Here is a 22,305-nt window from a genome sequence, read left to right as displayed (position 1 = left end):
AAATAATAAAACTCCAGGCCCAGACGGTTTTCCTGGGGAATTCTACCAAACATTCAAAGAAGAAATAATACCTATTCTCCTAAAGCTATTTCAAAAAATAGAAACAGAAGGAAAGCTACCAAACTCATTCTATGAGGCTAATATTACCTTGATCCCCAAACCAGGCAAAGACCCCCTCAAAAAGGAGAATTACAGACCGATTTCTCTAATGAATATGGATGCCAAAATCCTCAACAAGATCCTTGCTAATAGAATCCAACAGTACATTAAAAGGATTATCCATCATGACCAAGTGGGATTCATACCTGGGATGCAAGCATGGTTCAACACTCGCAAATCAATCAATGTGATACATCATATCAACAAGAAAAGACTCAAGAACCATATGATCCTCTCAATTGATGCAGAAAAAGCATTTGACAAAATACAGCATCCTTTCCTGATTAAAACCCTTCAGAGTGTAGGAATAGAGGGTACATTTCTCAATCTCATAAAAGCCATCTATGAAAAGCCTACTGCAAGCATTATTCTCAATGGGGAAAAGCTGGAAGCCTTTCCCTTAAGATCAGGAACACGACAAGGATGCCCACTCTCGCCACTATTATTCAACATAGTACTAGAAGTCCTTGCAACAGCAATCAGAAGACAAAAAGGGATCAAAGGTATCCAAATCGGCAAAGAAGAAGTCAAACTGTCTCTCTTTGCAGATGACATGATACTCTATATGGAAAACCCAAAGGAATCCACTCCCAAACTATTAGAAGTTATAGAACAATTCAGTAAGGTGGCAGGATACAAAATCAATGCCCAGAAATCAGTTGCATTTCTATACACGAATAACGAGACTGAAGAAAGAGAAATTAGGGAATCCATCCCATTTACAATAACACCAAAAACCATGCGTTACCTTGGAATTAACTTAACCAGAGACGTAAAGGACCTATATGCTAGAAACTATAGATCACTTTTGAAAGATATTGAGGAAGACATAAAAAGATGGAAAAATATTCCATGCTCATGGATTGGAAGAATTAACATAGTTAAAATGTCCATACTACCCAGAGCAATCTACACTTTCAATGCTATCCCGATCAAAATACCGAGGACATTTTTCAAAGAACTGGAACAAATAGTCCTTAAATTTGTATGGAACCAGAAAAGGCCCCGAATCTCCAAGGAACTGTTGAAAAGGAAAAACAAAGCTGGGGGCATCACAATGCCGGATTTCGAGCTGTACTACAAAGCTGTGATCACAAAGACAGCATGGTACTGGCACAAAAACAGACACATCGACCAATGGAACAGAATAGAGAACCCAGAAATGGACCCTCGGCTCTTTGGGCAACTAATCTTTGATAAAGCAGGAAAAAACATCCGGTGGAAAAAAGACAGTCTCTTCAATAAATGGTGCTGGGAAAATTGGACAGCTACATGCAAAAGAATGAAACTTGACCACTCTCTCACACCATACACAAAAATAAACTCCAAATGGATGAAAGACCTCAATGTGAGACAGGAATCCATCAAAATTCTAGAGGAGAACATAGGCAACAACTTCTATGACATCGGCCAGAGCAACCTTTTTCACGACACATCTCCAAAGGCAAGAGAAATAAAAGATAAAATGAACTTATGGGACTTTATCAGGATAAAGAGCTTCTGCACAGCCAAGGAAACAGTCAAAAAAACTAAGAGACAGCCCACGGAATGGGAGAATATATTTGCAAAGGACACCACAGATAAAGGACTGGTATCCAAGATCTACAAAGAACTTCTCAAACTCAATACACGAGAAACAAATAAACAAATCATAAAATGGGCAGAAGATATGAACAGACACTTTTCCAATGAAGACATACAAATGGCTAACAGACACATGAAAAAATGTTCAAAATCATTAGCCATCAGGGAAATTCAAATCAAAACCACACTGAGATACCACCTTACGCCAGTTAGAATGGCAAAGATAGACAAGGCAAGAAACAACAATTGTTGGAGAGGATGTGGAGAAAGGGGATCCCTCCTACATTGTTGGTGGGAATGCAAGTTGGTACAGCCACTCTGGAAAACAGTGTGGAGGTCCCTTAAAAAGTTAAAAATTGAACTACCCTATGACCCAGCCATTGCACTACTGGGTGTTTACCCCAAAGATACAGACGTAGTAAAGAGAAGGGCCATATGCACCCCAATGTTCATAGCTGCATTGTCCACAATAGCCAAATCATGGAAGGAGCCGAGATGCCCTTCAACAGATGACTGGATTAAGAAGCTGTGGTCCATATATACAATGGAATATTACTCAGCTATCAGAAAGAACGAATTCTCAACATTTGCTGCAACATGGACGGCACTGGAGGAGATAATGCTAAGTGAAATAAGTCAAGCAGAGAAAGACAATTATCATATGATTTCTCTCATCTATGGAACATAAGAACTAGGATGATCGGTAGGGGAAGAAAGGGATAAAGAAAAGGGGGGTAATCAGAAGGGGGAATGAAACATGAGAGACTATGGACTATGAGAAACAAACTGAAGACTTCAGAGGGGAGAGGGGTGGGGGAATGGGATAGACTGGTGATGGGTGGTAAGGAGGGCATGTATTGCATGGTGCACTGGGTGTTATACGCAACTAATGGAGCGTCGAACTTTACATCGGAATCCGGGGATGTACTGAATGGTGACTAACATAATATAATAAAAAATCATTAAAAAAAAAAAAAGAAGGGGAATGAAACATGAGAGACTATAGACTATGAGAAACAAATGAGGGCCTCAGAGGGGATGGGGTGGGGGAATGGGATAGACCCGTGATGGGTAAGTAAGGAGGGCAAGTATTGCATGGTGCACTGGGTGTTATATGCAACTAATGAATCATCAAACTTTACATGGGAAACTTGGGATGTACTGTATGGTGACTAACATAATATAATAAAAAAAAATTTTAAAAAAAGTGGCTTGAAGAGCATAGATTCAGAACAAAAAGTATTGAATGGCCATGATGTCTGATGGACCCATCTCTTTGCCACTCAGTCTCTAGGGCGTGATGCTGAATCACAAGAAACCACTTCTGAGGCAAGAGAGCACAAACCACGAGGTGGTTACTCACAGAAGTTGAGGCAAAAGAATGTGGATGAGAAGCTACCTCTTGGTTAAGAAGCACTCCGGTNTGGATGAGAAGCTACCTCTTGGTTAAGAAGCACTCCGGTTCTGAGAAACAAACTGAGGGCTTCAGAGGGGAGGGGAGTGGAGGAATGGGATAGACTGGTGATGGGTAGTAAGGAGGGCACGTATCGCATGGTGCACTGGATGTTATACGCAACTAACGAATCATCGAACTTTACATCGGAATCCGGGGATGTACTGTATGGTGACTAACATAATATAATAAAAAAATATTATTATAAAAAAATATAGAATTGGCCAAGCACTGTTGCGGTGTGTGTAACCAGTAGGATCATCTGGGGTATGGTGGCCTCACTGATCAGTTCTTGACGGTATACAGTGGAGCACACCGCTACAGTGTCCTGCTTGCTATAGTTAAGTTCTTCAGGTATTACAATGGCATGGGTTTTTTTTTTTTTTTTTTAAAGATTTTATTTATTATTCGACAGAGATAGAGACAACCAGCGAGAGAGGGAACACAAGCAGGGGTGCGGGAGAGGAAGAAGCAGGCTCCCAGCGTAGGAGCCTGACGTTGGGGCTCGATCCCATAACGCCGGGATCACGCCCTGAGCCGAAGGCAGACGCTTAACCGCGGTGCCACCCAGGCGCCCCACAATGGCATGGGTTTTTAAATGGATAACTGTTATAATTTTTTTACAACAATTCCACTCTTTGGATGCTTTTAATGTTTAGAATCCCAGATTATACTCTTTCTTTTAACACTGTTTCGTTTCCATGAAATTACTTTATTAAAAATTATTATTAACTTTTATTCATGGTACAAAAATATCACTCTTGTTTTTATAATTTCTTGCTGCCCAAAGGGATAAGAAATGCTTTAAGAGCTGGCTGCAAGGGGGCGCCTGGGTGGCTCAGTTAAGTGCCTGCCTTCAGCTCAGGTCATGATCTCAGGGTCCTGGGGTGGAGCCCTGCATCAGCTTATTCTCTCTCTCTAGTGTTCTCTTAAATAAATAAATAAAATCTTTAAAAAAAAAGAAGAGCTGGCTTCTAATTGGATAATTTCTCTGCAGCCACCTCTAGAATGGTCAGCCTGGAGGGGATTAATGGTTGATAATGCTGTTGTACAAGAGACTTTGTGCAACTTCCTGACTATTTGGGCAATTTCAAGTTTATCATCATTAACGGCAGCTTTCATTAGACAGGGTAAGAAATCACACAGAAGTTAAACCTAGAAATAAATTAAGGAAACACACACTCACTTACCAATAAGCAAGTAAGAAGGGGACTCCAGTATGCCCAGCTGCTGAAGCCACAGTGACAATATGGCCATGATTATTCTCCATCATCACTGGAAGAAATGCTTTTGTAGTCTAGAAATAGTGTTTATTAGGAGAAAAAGATATATGATTATTTCTGATTTGCAGACATTGGAAATATTTCCAAACAAAGCTATATTTTGTTAACATTTTTCCTGGAATAAAGGAAAAAAACCCAATTAATTGCCAAATGTGGCAAATTAAGGCAACTGGAGAGGCTGCCTAGATTGGAAAAACAAAGCAAAGCAATGGATACTGAAAACTTTGAGAATCCATTTCATTTAAATTGTGAACTTCTAATATCCCCTGATCCCCTACCCCTTTGTCACTGATGTTTTCTATCATTTCATATACTGAATAGATCTAATATTCTAGAGTTATCAAAAAAGACTCTCTATGTAATGTGAAATTGTTAGAAAATAGTTTGGTTATGTCATCAAAATACTGAAATGAATAGCAATCTTCCAGTAGTCACTGAATGATTCATGCAGTAAATATTTATGGAGCACCTACTATGTGATGGGGATTCAAAAACATTAAGACAATGCCCTACATTCTAATAAAGGCAGAAAGACAGACATATTCATCAGTTATAAAGATACACAGGGCGCCTGGGTGGCTCAGTCAGTTAAGCATCTGCCTTTGGCCCAGGTCATAATGCCAGGGTCCTGGGATGAAATCCTGCATCAGTCTCCTTGCTGAGCGGGGAGCCTGCTTCTCCCTCTGCCTCTGCCTGCTACTCTGCCTACTTGTGCTCTTTCTCTGTCAAATAAATAAATAAAATCTTAAAAAAAAAAAAAGATACAAAGACAGATGCCAATAATCTGGGAATATTGACATAATATCACATTTTCACCAATTCCAATATTCTTTAGAGATTACGTATCCCAAAGTCACATCCAAGAAAACTTTGAGGGCCCTTTCAGGAACTGGCCATTTGGGCAATTTTTAGCCTCTTCAGAAACTCTCACTCACTCTCTCTCCCTCACTCTGTCTCTCTCTATCTGTATCTATAGACCATGCATGGTGAGGTTTATGAAGAGTTGGCAACTTTTGGGGCCAGAAAATACTCAAGGCCCGAGTCTCATGAGAATCTGAAAGCAAACTGGGCTCACCTTTAATAGAACCACACAGATGACCCCTAATCCCTTCCTTCATAAACAAGATCACATAGATGTGAGAATCTAGCTTAAAATTAAAACATACATAACACCTCAAGTTTATTATTAATTAATTATTATTAATATTTTTAAGGGGGGAGAAAAAATGGTTGATGAGATTCGGTCACAGCATGAAAAATGACCTTTGTTTTTTTAAAGTCTATTTATTTTTTTGAGTAATCTCTCCACCCAATGTGGGGCTCAAACTCACGACCCCAAGATCAAGAGTCTCATGCTCTTCCAAATGAGCCAGCCAGGTGCCCTGAAAAATTTCCTCTTTGTATGTTATCCTTAGTACCTGCAGAAGACTTCAGTATTAATTCAATACATCTTTATGTCTGCTGAAATCTCCACTTTAAAGATGTTATTTACTTATTTGTCAGACAGAGAGAGAGCACAAGCAGGGGGAGCAGCAGGCAGAGGGAGAAGCAGGCTCCCCGATGGGCAAGGAGCCCGATGTGGGACTTGATCCCTGGACCCTGGGATCATGACCTGAGCTGAAGGCAGACACTTAACCGACTGAGCCACCCAGATGTCCTGAAATCTCCACTTTAAACATAGTTTTTGGGTTTTACAAAAGGGAATGTTTTCATAGAAGAAGTCATACCTACCCAGAAATGTGCAAGTACATTAACTTCAAAAGTCTTTTCAATTTGAGGGTCTTGTGTTGAGAACAAATCCGATGTGTAGACTACACCAGCATTATTTACTAAAATACTAACATCTCCAATTTCTTCCTTCACCTTTAAAAGTAAGACAAATACCTGCATCATTAAGAGTTATGAAGGAAGGTTTGCATGCAAGGATTATTAAAGAACTATGTGTTCCTCCATTAGATGCAGGGGAAAAAGTAGTTTTATAATCTATGTGCCAATATAGAAAAAAGAACCTTTTAATCTTAACTACTTAATTTCAAAACAGCTCTGCCTGTAAGTCTGGCTAGGTAGAAGTTTTCTTTTGCAATTTAATCTCTTGACTTTGCTCTATTGATTTTACCCTGAGAGGCATTTGGCTAATAAAAACATAACCAGTGGCAAAAACAACAACGACAACAACAAAAAACCACACACACACACACACAAACAAAAATCCCACAGCACTTACTTCTTTAATACTATTTCAAAAGGTAAGCAAAAAATTGTTTTAATTAATTGGCAAATGTAGGGACTATCTGGGGATTTATGTAAAACTGATTATACCATTAAGCTGGTCACATCATCTATTTCTTTATTTTTGTAGTCACTCCATTCTGTTGCTCACCAACCTTCCTCCCGCGGGTGGCAGTTGGCCTAACAGCTGGCAATGCCAGAATATCTTATCTGATATTTTTACAGTTCTTTGAGTAGCTAAGCTTCTTGGTGGATAGACCCTAGAGTTACAATGCCCTCTGTTATACATTGTGTTCCAAATAAAAGCTAACGTCTGTTAAGAGTTATCATATTTAGATAGTGCTGCAGTGTGCTGGGGACCTGAGGAGGAGGTGACAAATAGCCTGTTAAAGGCTTTCATTGTGCTATGCATTTTGCACAATTTCATTATTTTTCTCATTTAATTCTCACAATAATTTCATGAGCTGGCAACTCTTGGTATGCTCACTTTAGAGATGAGAAACGTGAAACACAGAATGGCTGTTTGTTGCCCAAGGCCACATGGCTATTCAAGGTCACATGGAGCTGAGACTCTCCCAGATCCTCTGACCTCAGAGCTCAAGACAAACCTCAAGGCTCAAACAGAAAGGAAGCCAGGAGGTGGAATGCCCATCAGCGACCCAGTAGGACACCAGCGGGCCGACTGCTGAAAGCTTGTCAGCCAGAAATGAACTTCCTCAGGTTGTATTTAAGGTATGAAAGAGTCAAGCTAAGACACTGGGCCCTTGATCAACACTCTCTGTACTTATATCCACATCTCTAGTGTGATATGAAAACTGTTGTTCAGAATAATGCCCCTCAGATATTGAGAAGAACAGGACAGTGTATGTGGTTAGAAGTGATGGAGCTGGAGTAATGCCTCCAAACTACTATGACTTAAAATATAAATTACTCTTTTATACTGCCAAAGAATTTGCCCTTCCTTATCCCTTCCTCCACACTTGTCCCTTCCTTCATCCTTGAACTCCCCATCATCACCTATTGTCTACCCGTATCATGAACATCTGCTCTGCACATTTCTCAATGATGAAAGCAAGCCATGAGTTTAAATGGTTAGGGGACATAAAAATGTCCTGATACTAAAGTAACCACATCAAAATAACTTCAAAATATCTGATAATCACATGTCATTGTGCATATTCTGTTTAAGCATATCGTTTATCCCTGAGCAAGTTCAGTAAAAACACTAGGGTTAAAACACATGGAATAGGTTCAAATAATGAAATTACATTTTCCAGAACAGCCTATTCCCAGATGAGTCTAGAAGCAATCACTGTGTGCCACATACTGATCCAAAAACTTTACATCATTAATTCACTTAATTCTCCTAACAATCCTGAGGTAGGTACTGCTGTGATCCCCATTTTATAACTGGGGAAACTTAGGCACGGAGAGGTTAAGTCACTCGCACTGATACAGCCAGTAGTAACTGGAAGACTGTACATATCTCTAAAGGAAAATCATCGTTAATTCAAGTAAAATAGTAACTAGTAAATGCAGATGTTTCTTGTCTACAGGCCTTGCTCTTACTGTATCCCCTTCCAGGAAAGCTATTTCCCACCATTGGCCTGGGTAATTTCTACATAGTCAGGGTTTTTTTGTTTTTTGTTTTTTTGAGAGAGGGAGGGAGAGAGGGGCAGGGGTGGAGTGTGGGGAGGGGCAGAGGGAGAGGGAGAGAGAGAATCCTAAGCAGGCTCCACACCCAGGGCAGAGCCTGATGCGGGGTCGATCTCACAACCCTGAGATCATGACCTGAGCCAATATCAGGTCAGTTGCCTGAGCCACCCAGGTGCCCTGATTTCTACTTATTCTTTCAACTTAGCTCAGGCCTCACCAGTAATAGAGGCATTAGCTTGAGATAAAAACCTTACAATTCAAAAATAGAAGTTAAAAATATCCTCAAATCTAAAATTCCCCAAACAAGGAGGTTCTCAAGGCTGACTAAAACAGAATCTTTATACTGTGCTGGATCAGATTATCTGGGAGTAAAGTCCAGGAATGTGTATTTTGAGGACTTTGCGCAGATAATTCTATTGACTTTCTTACTATTGTAGCATTTAGTTAACAAGTAGATGTATGAATGCATTCGGAGTGAAGCTACATTATATATACATAGCATGTCTCAGTTGTATATAGAAGAGGCAAATACTGCTTTATAGAGATAAATCTATCTATGATCAAAGCCTGATATTCAGTTAAATTTATCCTAACTCCCTAACCCAGTTCTTCGGGCATCTGAAGACCCTGTCAATGATTCGCAGTGTCATCGAAGAATTTACTTGTAGCAGAATCACATGGCTGAGGTGTGGGTATGTGGCATACTAAACAGGCAGATTCCTGGGCCCAGCCCTTGATCGGCTAAAAGCAAACCTCTGGGGTGTCATTTTTTAACAAGCTCTCTATGGAAAGATTCTAGAACACAATGAAGTCTGGGTCTGCCACTAGCTGGCTGCACAGCTTTGGGCAAATCACAAAACTTCTGCTACTTTGTCTGTATCATGTCGGTGTCATCTCCAGAATCCCTCCAGGCTCTGACAGGATCTGATCCTAACCAAATGCAAAATTTCACCTTCTTTGCAGAGCTGTAAATATCTTCTCGGTTACTGCAGTCTACCACAAAGGCATGAGCCTTCGCACCCAGCCTCCTGCATTCAGCAGCTGTGTCCTCAACTCCGTGCTAGGAAAGGCAACAAAAAGTTTGATAAAGAAAACAAATTAAATGACATGAACATATTATATATCATCAGCTGAAAATATTAAGGTCAGATTGTTTGAACTAGTGTTAGGCAAGAATTTACCTGGACACATTTCTGGCAGGGACACAGGTACACTCTGCTCTTAGTACTTCGACTAGCTTCTTTTATTTGGAACCAAACTTAAACAAGCTTTTGTAAAGAACATAAAAATCTTAAAATACTAGTTTTATATTCATGAATTTTATATACTTTGTGAATGTGTGCGTGTTCCATATTAATATTAAAAAATAATATTAAGCTTTTCCTTTCTGTGTCATTAAAAACTATTCACACATCAATTTTCTAGCTAAATAAATAAATAAGGGGTTAATTACATTCATTCATTCATTCACTCACTCTTTTAACATTTTAATGTTTAGCTCATAGTCACAGTACTTAGAAGAACCTTATGCGCCTGGGTGGCTCAGTCGGTTAAGGGTCTGCCTTCGGCTCAGGTCATGATCGCAGGGTCCTGGGATGGAGCCCCACATCAAGCTCCCTGCTCAGCAGGAAGCCTGCTTCTCCCACTGCCTTCCACTCCCCCTGCTTGTGCTAACTCACCCTCTCTCTCTCTGACAAATAAATAAATAAAACATTAAAAAAAAAGAAATATGAATGAGACAGAGTACTGACCTCAGCAAGCTCACAGTCTAGTAGGAAGAAACATAAAGTAAGTATAAGATTTAGGTAGGACATATGAAATTGTTATTGTGTCAGAATAAAGGATTGAATATTGGCAGTTTCACATGGTTCAAACTGATACATTGTGGTAAGTATAATAACAGAACAATATACAGACAGTTATGGGAACACAGAGGAGGGGCATGAAATACAATTCTAAAAGAAAAGGTACCAGTTAGGTCTTAAGGGTGAGTAGAACAGACAGGTAAATAGGGGAAAGGGCAGGCAGGGGGAGTGTAAACAAGGGATGGATAGGAGAAAGGTTCAGTGGTAAAATATTAGCAGATTGGCCGTGCTGGGTCATAAGGCTTAAGGCCAGTAGGAGTCCGGTTAAAGGGCATTGTGTGTCATACTATATTTTATCCAAAAAGTTAAAGGAGGGCATTGATTAAATTATAGAATCAGATTTGTGTATTATACTGATTACACTTGCTAAAGTATGGAGAACAGATTTTAGGGGTCAAGACTGCAGGAAGAGAGAAACATAGTAGGCAGTTTACAATGATTTGGCCAACAGATGATACAAGCTTGAACTGTGACATGACTAGAAACAATGTAAAAAGAATGAGCCTTAAAACATATGTTTAGGAGGCCAAATCAGCAGGACTTGGGATGAGATAAGGAAGGTGGGAAGAACCTAAGCTGAAGTTGTTCCTTTTTTAGTTTAAGGAACTGGCAACACGGTGTTGCAACAAGTCAGATGGAAGTCACAAGGAGAGCAGATTTGAGAAAAGGAATGGCGAGCCCAGTCTTGAGTGTTGATTTTGTCACCTTATATTCATGACCAGACCGGATGGTTCTGTTTTCGTTTTTCTTTTTTTGTTTCCATTTTTGCTTGTTTGTTGGTTTGCCTTTACCAGTTTTGTAGCTTTTTCATTGTAAAGAATGTCTCAAACCATACCTTGGATTGAGGGTTAGTTTGTGAACTCTGCAAGTCAAGAAATTATTGTCGGTAACGCACAAGTGGATGGACTGACTACATTTACCCACAGAGAGAACAGTAGAGCAGAACACTAGTGTGCGAATTTGCTGGTAAACTGTAATTCCTCTTGCAGAAAACCCAAATCTGGACAGCTATGGAAAGAATTCGCAGTTTGCTCAGGGAATTTACTGTGACAGTAAAAGGAAATAGTGTTTTCCCTTTTGCTGAAATCTCTCACACAAACTGTTGTTTGTCCTCTGATGAGGAGCCCTTATTCCCCAAGGGACATCGAAACATCAGGCAGCATTTGGCCCCTTCCTTTAAAAGTATATTTCATTAGTGTAGTATATACATATGATGGAATATTATTCAGCCTTCAAAAGGAATAAAATTCTGACACATTCTACAGCATGAATGAACTGTGATGATATTAAGTTAGTGAAACAAACCAGATACAAAAGGACAAATATGGCATAATTCTAGTTATATGAGATACCTAGCATAGTCAGATACACGGAGACGGAAAGCAGGATGGTGGTTGCCAGAGGCTGGGGGAGAGGGGCTGGGGAGTAATTGTTTAATGGGTGCAAAGTTCCATTTGGGGATGACAAAAAAGTTCTGGAGATGGATAGTAGAGGTCATTTTGTAACAATGTGAATGTACTCGACCCAACTAAACTGAATGCTCAAAAATAGCTAAAATGGAAATTTTTATGTAATACATACTTTACCGCAATAAAGAAAGTTTTAAAAATTATATGGTACTGATTCTTTTGGTATTCATAAAGTCCTCTTTGGAACAAATTCTACAATAAAACTCCATTTGCCCTTTATTCCATTTGTGGAGATGTGCTTAGTACTGGTTGGCTTTCTCCATCAATGAACAGAGTGTACGGTGACAAACACGCCCTTCCTTTACATCTGCAGTCATGCTTTTGGCTATTTCCCTGCTCTTCCTCACTTAGGGCCAAGGTCTGCACTCCACACCTCCTGAACCATGCAACAAATTTAAGTTCAAAATTCTGCCAGGAAAAATTTTAGACAGTCTCCATATTCATTTGGTAAGAAATAAAAAAATAAGCAGACCCTTAAATGTTTTCTCGGCACAGTGGAACTGCTCATCATTCTTCAACATTTCCCTTGTTAATTTTTTCATAATGTGCTGGATTCAGTTCTCAATTTTTATTTTTTATTATTTTATTTTATTTATTTATTTTAAGATTTTATTTATTTATTTGAGAGAGAGCACGCACGGCTGGGTATGTGTACAAGAGCATGAGCAGAAGAGGGGGGCAGAGGGAGAGGGAAAGGGAGAAGCAGACTCCCCGCTGAGCAGGGAGCCCAGTCCCAGGACCCCGGGGTCATGACCTGAGCCGAAGGCAGCCGCTTAACTGACCACCCAGGTGCCCCTCAGTTCTCAATTTTTAATCTTCAGTTCTCCTTTAAGTCTTTACTTATCATTCTTCGCCTCTATCCCCACAACCAAAGCTTTTTGCCCATTACCTAGACTACTAAACATCTACATGTTTTCCTCATTCTTTCCATTGCTTTTTTCCATTCATTAATACACTTTAACATCTGATAAACAGTCTTTGAGCATACAGTAGGTGCTCACCACTTGCTATAAATTTATCTTCACAAACTTATCTAATGAGGCATGGAGGTGAGACTGGTCAAGAAATGTTATTATCTACATAAAACAATAAAAAATTCATGGCATCAGTCTCAGCAGAGTAACAAACTGAAGCCACTGCTCATTCCTCCCGTAATTCATGCTCCTTTTCTGTGGACTTCACGATGAGTAGGAAGATGTCACCCTGAGAAGGTTATCTTTGCTACCCTTGCTGCTTGACTTAATCTGAGGAATCTGTCTCTGGGGACAATTTGTCTTTGAACCCTGGGGGGAAAGAATTTGATCTGGCCCCTCCCTGCCCTTCCTGCTTGATCTGAAAACAGCGAAACTCTCCTCTTTTTCACTCATTCTCCATATAGTCACCAGCCCAAAAGTTTTACATCTCTAGGTTCTGCTGCCTGCACTGCTTGAAATTTCCACCTACCCAGTCAGGTTTAGTGGTTCTCAGACTTTCATAATTTTAAAAACCTGTAAAATTTCAAGAAAAGTAGACTGCGGTGTCTATACTGTGTATATACTGAACTAGGACTGCCAATCTCTTATTTGGCCAATTAAGGACATTAAAACCAAACTATCAGTTACTATCATTGTAATTTCATTAAACATATATGTATATTTCACCCACAAAAAAAGTGGGAAGGAAATAGCCTTAAAATAATAGATGGCTTATTTAAATGCAATGAATTTAGCATAAGAAATACTCACTACATTGTCCTTAATTTTCTGAGCACTTCTGCTACTACCTCCCTGGTCTGCAAAACCAGCATCATCTCCTGCCTGGATTACCAGTGGTCTCCTAACTGCTCTCCCTGCAACCCAACAGCCTAGAATCTGGCTCAGAACCCTTCACTGGCTCCTCCAGGAAAAGCCGAAGCACAAACAATAGCTTCCAGGAAACTTGATCTGGAGCTGCTGCTGCTTAAGTTTCTAGACCAGCGCTGTCTCGTAAAATATAAATATACTTAATTTTAAAATTTAAAAATATACTTAATTTTAATTTTTCTAGTAGCCACACATTTACTGAAAAAATAAAATTTAGTAGTATATTTTATTCAACTTAATATAGCCAAAATATTATTTTGGAATATTTGTTATTATTATGAAATATTATATTTTAACATGTAATCCATATAAAGGTTGTTAGTAAGATATTCAACATTCCTTTTCTCATACTGTCTTTGAAATCCTGGGTGTAATTACACCACCATCACATCTCAATTCAGATGAGCCACATTTCAAATGCTCAACAACCCTAAGTGGTTAGTAGCCACTACCTACCGTTGTGTTGGAAAGCACAGCTCTAGACTTTTCTTTTACTTCTCTCCCTTCCCTCACTCTGTGCCATGCTCTGCATTTGCGGATCCTGCAGAGATATGGGAGGGGCTGCCTCTTCTGATCTTGACCCAACTATCTCCATCTCATGAGGCTTTCTGTGTAAGATCCACACGGTCATCCCTGCCCCCTCCACCACCATAGAGTCCTTATACCCTTTCATATTTTACTTTTCTTTATACTTATCACCTTCTAGCAATCACATAATTTATTATACAGCATATCTTGTTTACCATCCCTTGTTCATGAAGTTTGTGTTTTTCTTACCGCTATGTCCTCAGTTCTGCTTTAGAACAGTGCCTGACAGATAGTAGGCACTCAATAAATATTTGTTGAATAAATGCACTCCACTCCGAATCAGAGAAAATTTTGCACAAATGAACACAGGGCATTGGGAGCCATTAACACAGATGTGTAACCTAATTCTTAGCCCTAAATCCTCCAATGTTAGCTTAAACTTCACTTTGTGAACGGATAGTAACTAATGTGTGTTTACCATACGCCAGACCCTGCTAAATGCTTTGTGGGTACCATTTGGTATAATCCTCCCTAGTCCTTTAAGGCAAGTACTGTTATTTTACCCATTTTGCAGAAAAGGAATCTAAAGCTCTAGGAAGTTAGAAGGTGGCTCATGAAGAGGTGGAGAGCTCTGCTGAGTTTGACCCTACTGCCACGCCTGACATTCACCACCAGTGACCACATCAGATTAGACTGGGCCTAGTTTGTATCTTTTGTTGCAGGTATAATTAGTTAAAGTCTATTTCCCCTACAAGATTATTTGCCCATTCACCACTGTGTTCTTAACTATCCGTGCAACAGAGACTCAGTAAGTCCTTGTTGATTACTATCTCAACCACCTGCTCACTGGGAGAACTCTTATCGAACTTCACATTCCCTGAATTTTTGTTTGCAGCTGGATGTTGACTAATGTGCAGGGCTGGCTTTTTAGGCCTTAGATGCCTTGCAGAAACCTCTCCGTCCATCTACCACCGGCCACATAAAAGGTTAGATTCTAAATCCTCCTCTCTTTCTTAAGCCTACACCTATTCTTGTAAAACATTATGTACGTCGAAGAGTTTTTCCTTTTATTTGTTTTTAAATTTTTTGTTTAATTTTACTTTTTTTAAGTAGACTTGAGGCCTGACATGGGGCTCGAACTCGACTACCCCGAGATCAGGAGTAGCATGCTTTACTGACTGAGCCAGCTGGGTACCCCAAAGAGTTTTTTCTTTTATATTGTTTTTTAACTAAAAGATCATTTTAAAAATTATTTTTGGCAATTGCTATGATACAGTAATATTGCTTTCTGTTGGTTATCTTTTAAACCCACTTATCTCAGTAATGGCTAGTACAATTTTTTCCGTAATAGGTGCAAACCTCTTAATAGACTAGCTTAAAACCATTACTCTTTCCATTTGTTTAAGATAGAGGGATCAGTGAAATCGGGCTCTGGAGGAGACCACAAATTCTTTTCTGGGCAAAAGTTAGGACACATTTACAATGCAAAATTAGTGATGGGTAGTAACTGGGAATCTTATATCCTCTAGGTCCATTTATCCTGTAATGATAAACATTAATGGATCTATAAAATGCCAATAGAAATTTTTTCCCTCCATACTTTACAGAGATGCTGTACGGGGTTGTTGCCTACAGAATGCATCCATGACTACAATTAAAGGTGCCAGAAAGTAAAGCATAGGAAGCACTATTACCTTATTTATATCCCACAGAACCAGTTTGCTTTTAAGTTTGGCAAATTCATAGGCAGTTAGTCTCCCAATTCCGTGTCCAGCTCCAGTAATCAGGACGACTTCTCCAGTAACTGATTTTCTCTTCTTAGGAATAAAAAGCTTCAGAAGAGACTCTAAGGTGAAGATGATCAGTAAGGGCAGAAGCTGGAGGCACTGTAGAAAGAATTTCATCCTTCTCGTCGCGGCGAGCATTTGATGTGCTTCCTTTCGCCAATCCCTAAATCGCTTCTGGAGGGTGCTTCGTCCAACACCGAAGAGAATAGAAGCAGGAGCAAGGAAGGGCTCCTTTTATCAAAGAGAAACAACTCTGAAACCGTTCCTTCCGCTGGGCTGGGCCTGATTAGGTCTTTCACAATTGGCTCGGGCTGCAGTGCGGAGCGGCTGCTCGCCAGCTCTGAAATCTGGGAGGGACAAAGTGCAGGGGCAAGTCTTCCCGGTTCGCCGGTCTTTGACCCGCTACCTCCGGGTCTTGCGAGGCGACCTTCGAGATTTAGCCCCGCTTGTTTTCCTAAATGTGGTAATTTCTCTCCAAGTTACAAAGATAGCTGACGGTGTCCGCAGTCCAGATGCTGCTTTGAAACTTGAAGCTCACCACCAGCCAAGGGATGCAAATGGAGTTTCCTGTCTTAAAAGGGACGTGGGGAGAAGATCAACTGTTCCGCGAGCCGCCCCCTGCCCGCTCGCCCGCCCCATCCCGAGAAATTATGCGATCTCACATTTTAGTTTGAACTAAGCGCGATTTCCGGTGGGCAGAGAAAATGTTGTCCTTTCAAGGGCAACGATAATCAAGGCCTGGGAAAAATCGTATTGTATCGTAAGGGATTGTTTCCACAAGGAAGAGCAGTATACTTGGATAACCTTTTTCACTCAACCTGTTGGAATTTGTGAAAAAAAAAATATTACACTTAAGTAATTGTATCTTAATCCAGGTTAATAAATCACTGCTTCCAGCATGAATAATAAAATAGAAAGAAAATCACCTTGCATAAAGATTACCTATGTGATTTTTGCTTTAGTAGCCTATTTATATAAGTATTGGTTACTGAAAAAAAAAAAAAAAGACCCAGTTCTGGGTTTATGTGCAGCAAGCGCTTAATCATTGTTTGTTACATGTATTTTTTCAATCCAGTTCTTGATAGTAATTGAATTTTTGTGAGATATTACAGTACTTGGAAAGAGACTTCTGTCATGTGGGTGACTGATGGTCATTTTATATTTAAGAGGCAGGAAGATCACAAAAAATTGAAGTTCACAACGAATTCATACATCTATCTTCTGCAACTTTTCCTTATGGCTCTCAAATCCAAGTTTACAGTGGTACAAATACTTGCATAGAAAGTTTCCCGTTTCCAGAGCTTTTTTTCCACATATATTATCTCATTAGATTTTTAAAAAGCCTCTTAGGAAGTAGAGAAGAAAACTGTTTATCTACTTATTTTATAAATGAATAGATTGGTTAGATTAACTTTTTAAAGCTCCCACAGCAAGTAAATGTATAACTGGGGCTAGAGGCAGGTTCAGTTTCTGTCAAACTTTTTTGCTCAATACCTATAGGAAGAAAGCACATTTTACACGTGTATGTGTGTTTCCTTTCATATATGTTGACTTTCATATATGTAGGCTCTGTCCCTAATATTTTCTATGAAGAAAACTGTATTTGGGGCACCTGACTGGCTTGGTTGGGAGAGCATGAGACTTGTGAGTTCAAGCGCCACGCTGGGTATAGAGATCACTTAAAAAAATAAAATCTAAAAAAAAAAAAAGAAAGAAAGAATATTGTATTTAAAGAGAACCAGGTAGTTTTGACCCACTAAGTTGGCCAGAGTTCCCTGGTCTAGGAAAAGAACCCAGGGTTTGAAAACAGTCATATACCTGAATCCTATATGGGTATGTGACTTCACCTCCCTGAGGGTATTTCCTAATCTGTAAAATTGGGATGTTATTAACACTTACTCTACAGGATTCTTGTGAAGCTCAAATGAGTTAACATTAAGCTCAAATGAGTTAACATTAAGCACGGTGCTCTATCAACTATTCAACTCTTTGTAAGTTATAAAATTATAATGTGGATGGTTTTGTGAGTGATAATTAGCTACTAATCCAACATAGCAGCAAAGTGTGTGACTTTACATATTTGTGGTTTTTAAAAATACTTCTCACTGGGAAAGTTTAAAATGTTTTCTGTGTGGAGCATCTTAATTTCATGCTGCCCTCCCAGCTGTTGACGTGGCATTAAAAAGGAGGGGGGGAAGGTAAGGATAAGGAGCCCTTCATTGATGATTTGAGTACTTACTATGACTAGGCATTATGCTAAGTGCTTCACATATAGACACAGTTCATTTTACCCTTTCAGCACTTTTTTTTTTTTTGAGAGAGAAAACTCACAAACACAAGCCGGGGGAGGAGCAGAGGGAGAGGGAGAAGCAGACTCCCCGCTGGGCAGGGAGCCAGACGCAAAGCGATGCATTGGACCCTGGGATCATGACCTGAGCTGAAGGCAAACGCTTAACCGACTGAGCCACCCAGGCGCCCCTCTCAGCAGTCTTAAGAAGTAGGTTCAATGAGATGTCTAGTACATAAATAAAGAAATAAAGGATTAAGAGAAATAAGCAAATGACCTGAGGTCATAGTATAAATGGTAGAGTTGAATTTCGATCTAGGCCATTAGCACTACGCTATGTTGCCTTTTTTCTTAGGGCGAAGAGGAAAAGCTAAGCCAGCCCTAAATCACTTTGAAAATTCAAAAGGATAAAAACTATTACTCATAATACCTCCTGTTATTCCTAACTCCTACAGCATTCATAACACCTCCCCCTCATACCATAGGTAACTTAATCTGTAATTAACAGGAAATAGAGTGCAACTATTAAAATAAGGATGTTATTTTTTGTTGTTTTGAGAGAGAGAGCACGAGCACCTGAGTGTGTGTGTGTGTGTGTGTGTGTGTGTGTGTGTGTGTGTGTGTTGTGGTGGGGGAGGGAGAGAGACTCCCAAGTGCAGAGCCTGACATGGGGCTCAATCTCAGGACCCTGAGTTCATGACCTGAGCTGAAATCAAGAGTCGGATGCTCAACTGACTGAGCCACTCAGGTACCCCTAAAACTAGAATTTTGAATTCCTGCCAACTTTTTATCAGCTATGTCATATCTGGTTAATTAATTACCCTTTCCTGAGGTCTCAGTTACTTCATCTGAGGATGGATATATGGATATAAGATGGCTATAATAGCAGCTTGGTTGAGTAAATGAGATATTTAAAAAGCACAAAGCTGACATCTTACACACAAATATACTTAATGAATGATAGCTACTACTGTATTTTAACCGGTCATTGGTAAGAGGTTTATGTTTGCAAGGCTAGCTCCGTAGAGTCCTAGTGGATTCAGAAGGAAAGGCCACCATACTTTGCAATTACATAGGCCAATGAAGAACAGTCACTTTCCTTTTCCCTGTAACTTTAAAGAACACCGAAGAAGAACATTCAAGAATGATTGCCAGACTGTGCTAAAGGAGGAGCTTCCAATAGTTTTTCTGTTGTTCTGGAATAGAAGCCTTCATACCTGGCTCTGAAGTCTGAATTTTAGAGCTGGAGGGAGTTAATTGTCAGCTTGTCCAACCACATTTTTTTAAAAGTAATGAATCTATGAAATCAAAGTAATGAATATATCTGGCTTAAAAATGGTTCAATAAGAGGCATCTAGATGGCTCAGTCGGTTAAGCATCTGTCTTCAGCTCACGTCATGGTCCCAGGGTGCTGGGATCAAGTCCCACATCGGGCTCCCTGCTCAGCTGGCAGAGTCTGCCTCTCCCTCTGCCCCTCCTCCCACTTGTTCTCTCAATTTCTCTCTCACTCTTGCTCTCTCTTTCAAATAAATAAAATCTTTTTACAAAAATGGTTCAGCAGGACAGATAATAAAAACCAATAGTCCTCAGTCCCACCCTTGTCTAACCCTTCAGATTAACCAATTTTAATTCTTTTAGTTGTCTCTTGTACAGTTGACTTCTATGCCTCTAATAAAGGCTTACAGTGTCATTTCTTAGCTAATCAATAGTAGACATTACTAATTCATTTTCTTCTATGACAGTCGAGGATGTAGTTCACTTATTCCACTCCTAACACCCTTCTCCCTATATATTCCTGATACAACTATGTCACTATCCTTACTACTTTTGTTTGGTTATATTTAATTTTTTTTTTAATTTGAAAAAAATTATTTATTTATTTATTTATTTAACAGAGAGAAAGAAGGAGACAAAGAGTGCACAAGCAGGGGAGCAACAGAGGGAGAGGGAGAAACAGGCTCCCCACTGAGCAGGGAGCCTGACCCCAGGAACTGAGCCAAAGGCAGATCCTTAGCTAAGACACCCAGGCGTTCCTGTTTATTTATATTTAAAACTTTTACACTTTTTAAGGTCTTATTCCTGCCAGTGTATGATGAAACTTTTGGCTTCCCATTTTGTAAGAGGAGGGTGGGCCCTACTGTTTTCCTCAACTCTCCATCTCTACCTCCCAAATTGTAATATCTGGTTTACTTTCATATTCTCAGGACTGATCATATCTACTTTATGTTTTGTAACTGTAACATTTTCTGTACTTGGGTCTATGTTGATTCTGAAAGCTAAAAGTCAGCAGATAGCATTTACATTCTTATGACTAAATAGTGGCTATCCTCAGCAGGAGGCTGCTATTAAACTAACTGGGGCAGACTGGACCAGAAGAAATCAGTCATCTCAAATCTATTCATCCTTCGCCTTTATGAAGACTGAGGCAGCATAACGTCAAAGCAAAAACTCTGAAGTTAGGTTGGAATTCCAGCTCTGTCACTCTCTAATTGTATGATTTTTAACAAGTCATTTAAATTCTTTGTTTAAATTTCCTTCAGCGTGCATTAACTTAGTAAGAGACAGGACTGCTGACTGATTGAAAGAACACAAAAGATACAAAGAAAATCCTTGCCATCAGGGAAAAGAAAGAGGAAAGTAGGCTACTTCCAACCCAGGGGATTATGGAAAAGGAGAGGATAGCAGTAGATTCAAGTATTAAGAGTCTAGTAACCGGACTTCTCATTTCAAGCGTTACCACTTATGTTGCTGTTTATCCAGTTCCAACTTTTATAATACCTACTTCTCTATGTTTTGAGGAACAAAGTTTGGTACAGTGTTAATGGCTTTCTATTGCACTTGGGATAACTGCTAATTCCTTACCATAACCTATAAGACCTTATATTATTTGGCTCTTGGGTCAAGATTCTTACATAAAATAAACCCATAGTAGCTTAGTCAAGTAGGGGTTTATTTTCCTTATTAGTCCAGAAGCAGTCCATGCAGGACTAGTGCAATTACTTGAGGAAGTAAACAACAACAACAACAACAAAAACCCTCAAGTTCTTTCTTGTACCCTATTCTGCCATCCGTGTGTGTGGCTTTTGTCATTAGGATTTCAAGATGGCTGCTCCTTCTCTAGGAAATGTTCCCTCCTTTCAAGCATGAATAAAGGAGGGAGGGGAAATTACAAAGGGTTAATAGCTCCTGCTAAATCAGCCAGTCTCTTTTGCCCAGGAAAATAATGGCCTTCCCAGAACCCACACAGTAGGCTATCACATTCATGTCACTGGCCAGGAAGGGTCATGTGGCCCCCCTAGCTGCAGGGAGCACAGGGGGTAAGTTTTTACCTGGACACATTTCTTTTTTTTTAAAGATAAAAAAAAAAGATTTTATTTTTTTATTCACTAGAGAGAGAGAACATGGGGTGGGATGCAGAGAAAGAGGGAGAAGCAGGCTTCCTGCTGAGCACAGGACTAGATGTGGGGCTTGATCCCTGGACCCTGGGATCATGACCTGAGCCGAAGGCAGACGCTTAACCGACTGAGCCACCCAGGTGCCCCAACTGGACACATTTCTACTTATGACATGGAAGAAGGGAGAATGAATAAATGGGTATTGGGAAACAGAAAGCTGTGTCTATCATACTGGCCACCTCTCTGCCTTCACTGCAGATCACACTTTCTGGTTTACTACTATGCTTTAGTGCATTGAACTTTGTGTTCCCTGATTATGGCCAAGCTCTTTTCTACCTTACGGATTTTGCACTTAACAGTCCTCTTTGCTTGGAATGTTCTTTCCCCAACTTTTCCAGCAGCTGGCAGCTTCACATCCTTTAGTATTTCTCAAGAGTGATGTCCTCACACAAGTCTTTGCTGGCACTCTTCTCCTGTGATATAGTTATTCCAGTTTCAATTATTCTTTTATGCAGCAAATTGTCTACTTCCTTCATAGCACTTTTCCTAATATGCAATTCCTAGTTTGGTTATTTATAGTTCATTTACCTCCCCTAGAAAGTAAGTTTCATGAGACCAGGCCCTTGTCTGTCTTGTTCACAACTTTACTCCTGGCACTTAGGGTAGTGCTTGGTAAATAGTAAGTAATCCATAAATACTTGTTATATGATGAAATGAATAGAACAAGAGCGAAACAGTTGGAATTATTAATCACTCTTTAGTATATGTA

The 22,305-nt window shown here is 39.8% G+C and overlaps 1 protein-coding gene across 1 annotated transcript in view; it reads right to left on the bottom strand.

Moving 5' to 3' along the window:
• HSD17B11 (hydroxysteroid 17-beta dehydrogenase 11) overlaps positions 1-16,342 on the bottom strand; it is a 40,364-nt gene extending 24,022 nt beyond the window's left edge. Inside the window, exons 1-4 of the mRNA XM_002913586.4 lie at positions 15,762-16,342; positions 9,317-9,424; positions 6,211-6,342; positions 4,387-4,493 (exon numbers count right to left, since the gene is read on the bottom strand). Coding sequence (XP_002913632.1) covers positions 4,387-4,493; positions 6,211-6,342; positions 9,317-9,424; positions 15,762-15,992 — 578 coding nt within the window. The 5' untranslated portion in view covers positions 15,993-16,342. The remainder of the gene's footprint in view (positions 1-4,386; positions 4,494-6,210; positions 6,343-9,316; positions 9,425-15,761) is intronic.
• Positions 16,343-22,305: the final 5,963 nt, after the last annotated feature.

The sequence above is a fragment of the Ailuropoda melanoleuca genome, chromosome 11, assembly GCF_002007445.2.
Source record: "Ailuropoda melanoleuca isolate Jingjing chromosome 11, ASM200744v2, whole genome shotgun sequence".
In the NCBI taxonomy this organism is placed as follows: domain Eukaryota; kingdom Metazoa; phylum Chordata; class Mammalia; order Carnivora; family Ursidae; genus Ailuropoda; species Ailuropoda melanoleuca.
This window is presented reverse-complemented; position numbering and strand designations above follow the sequence as displayed.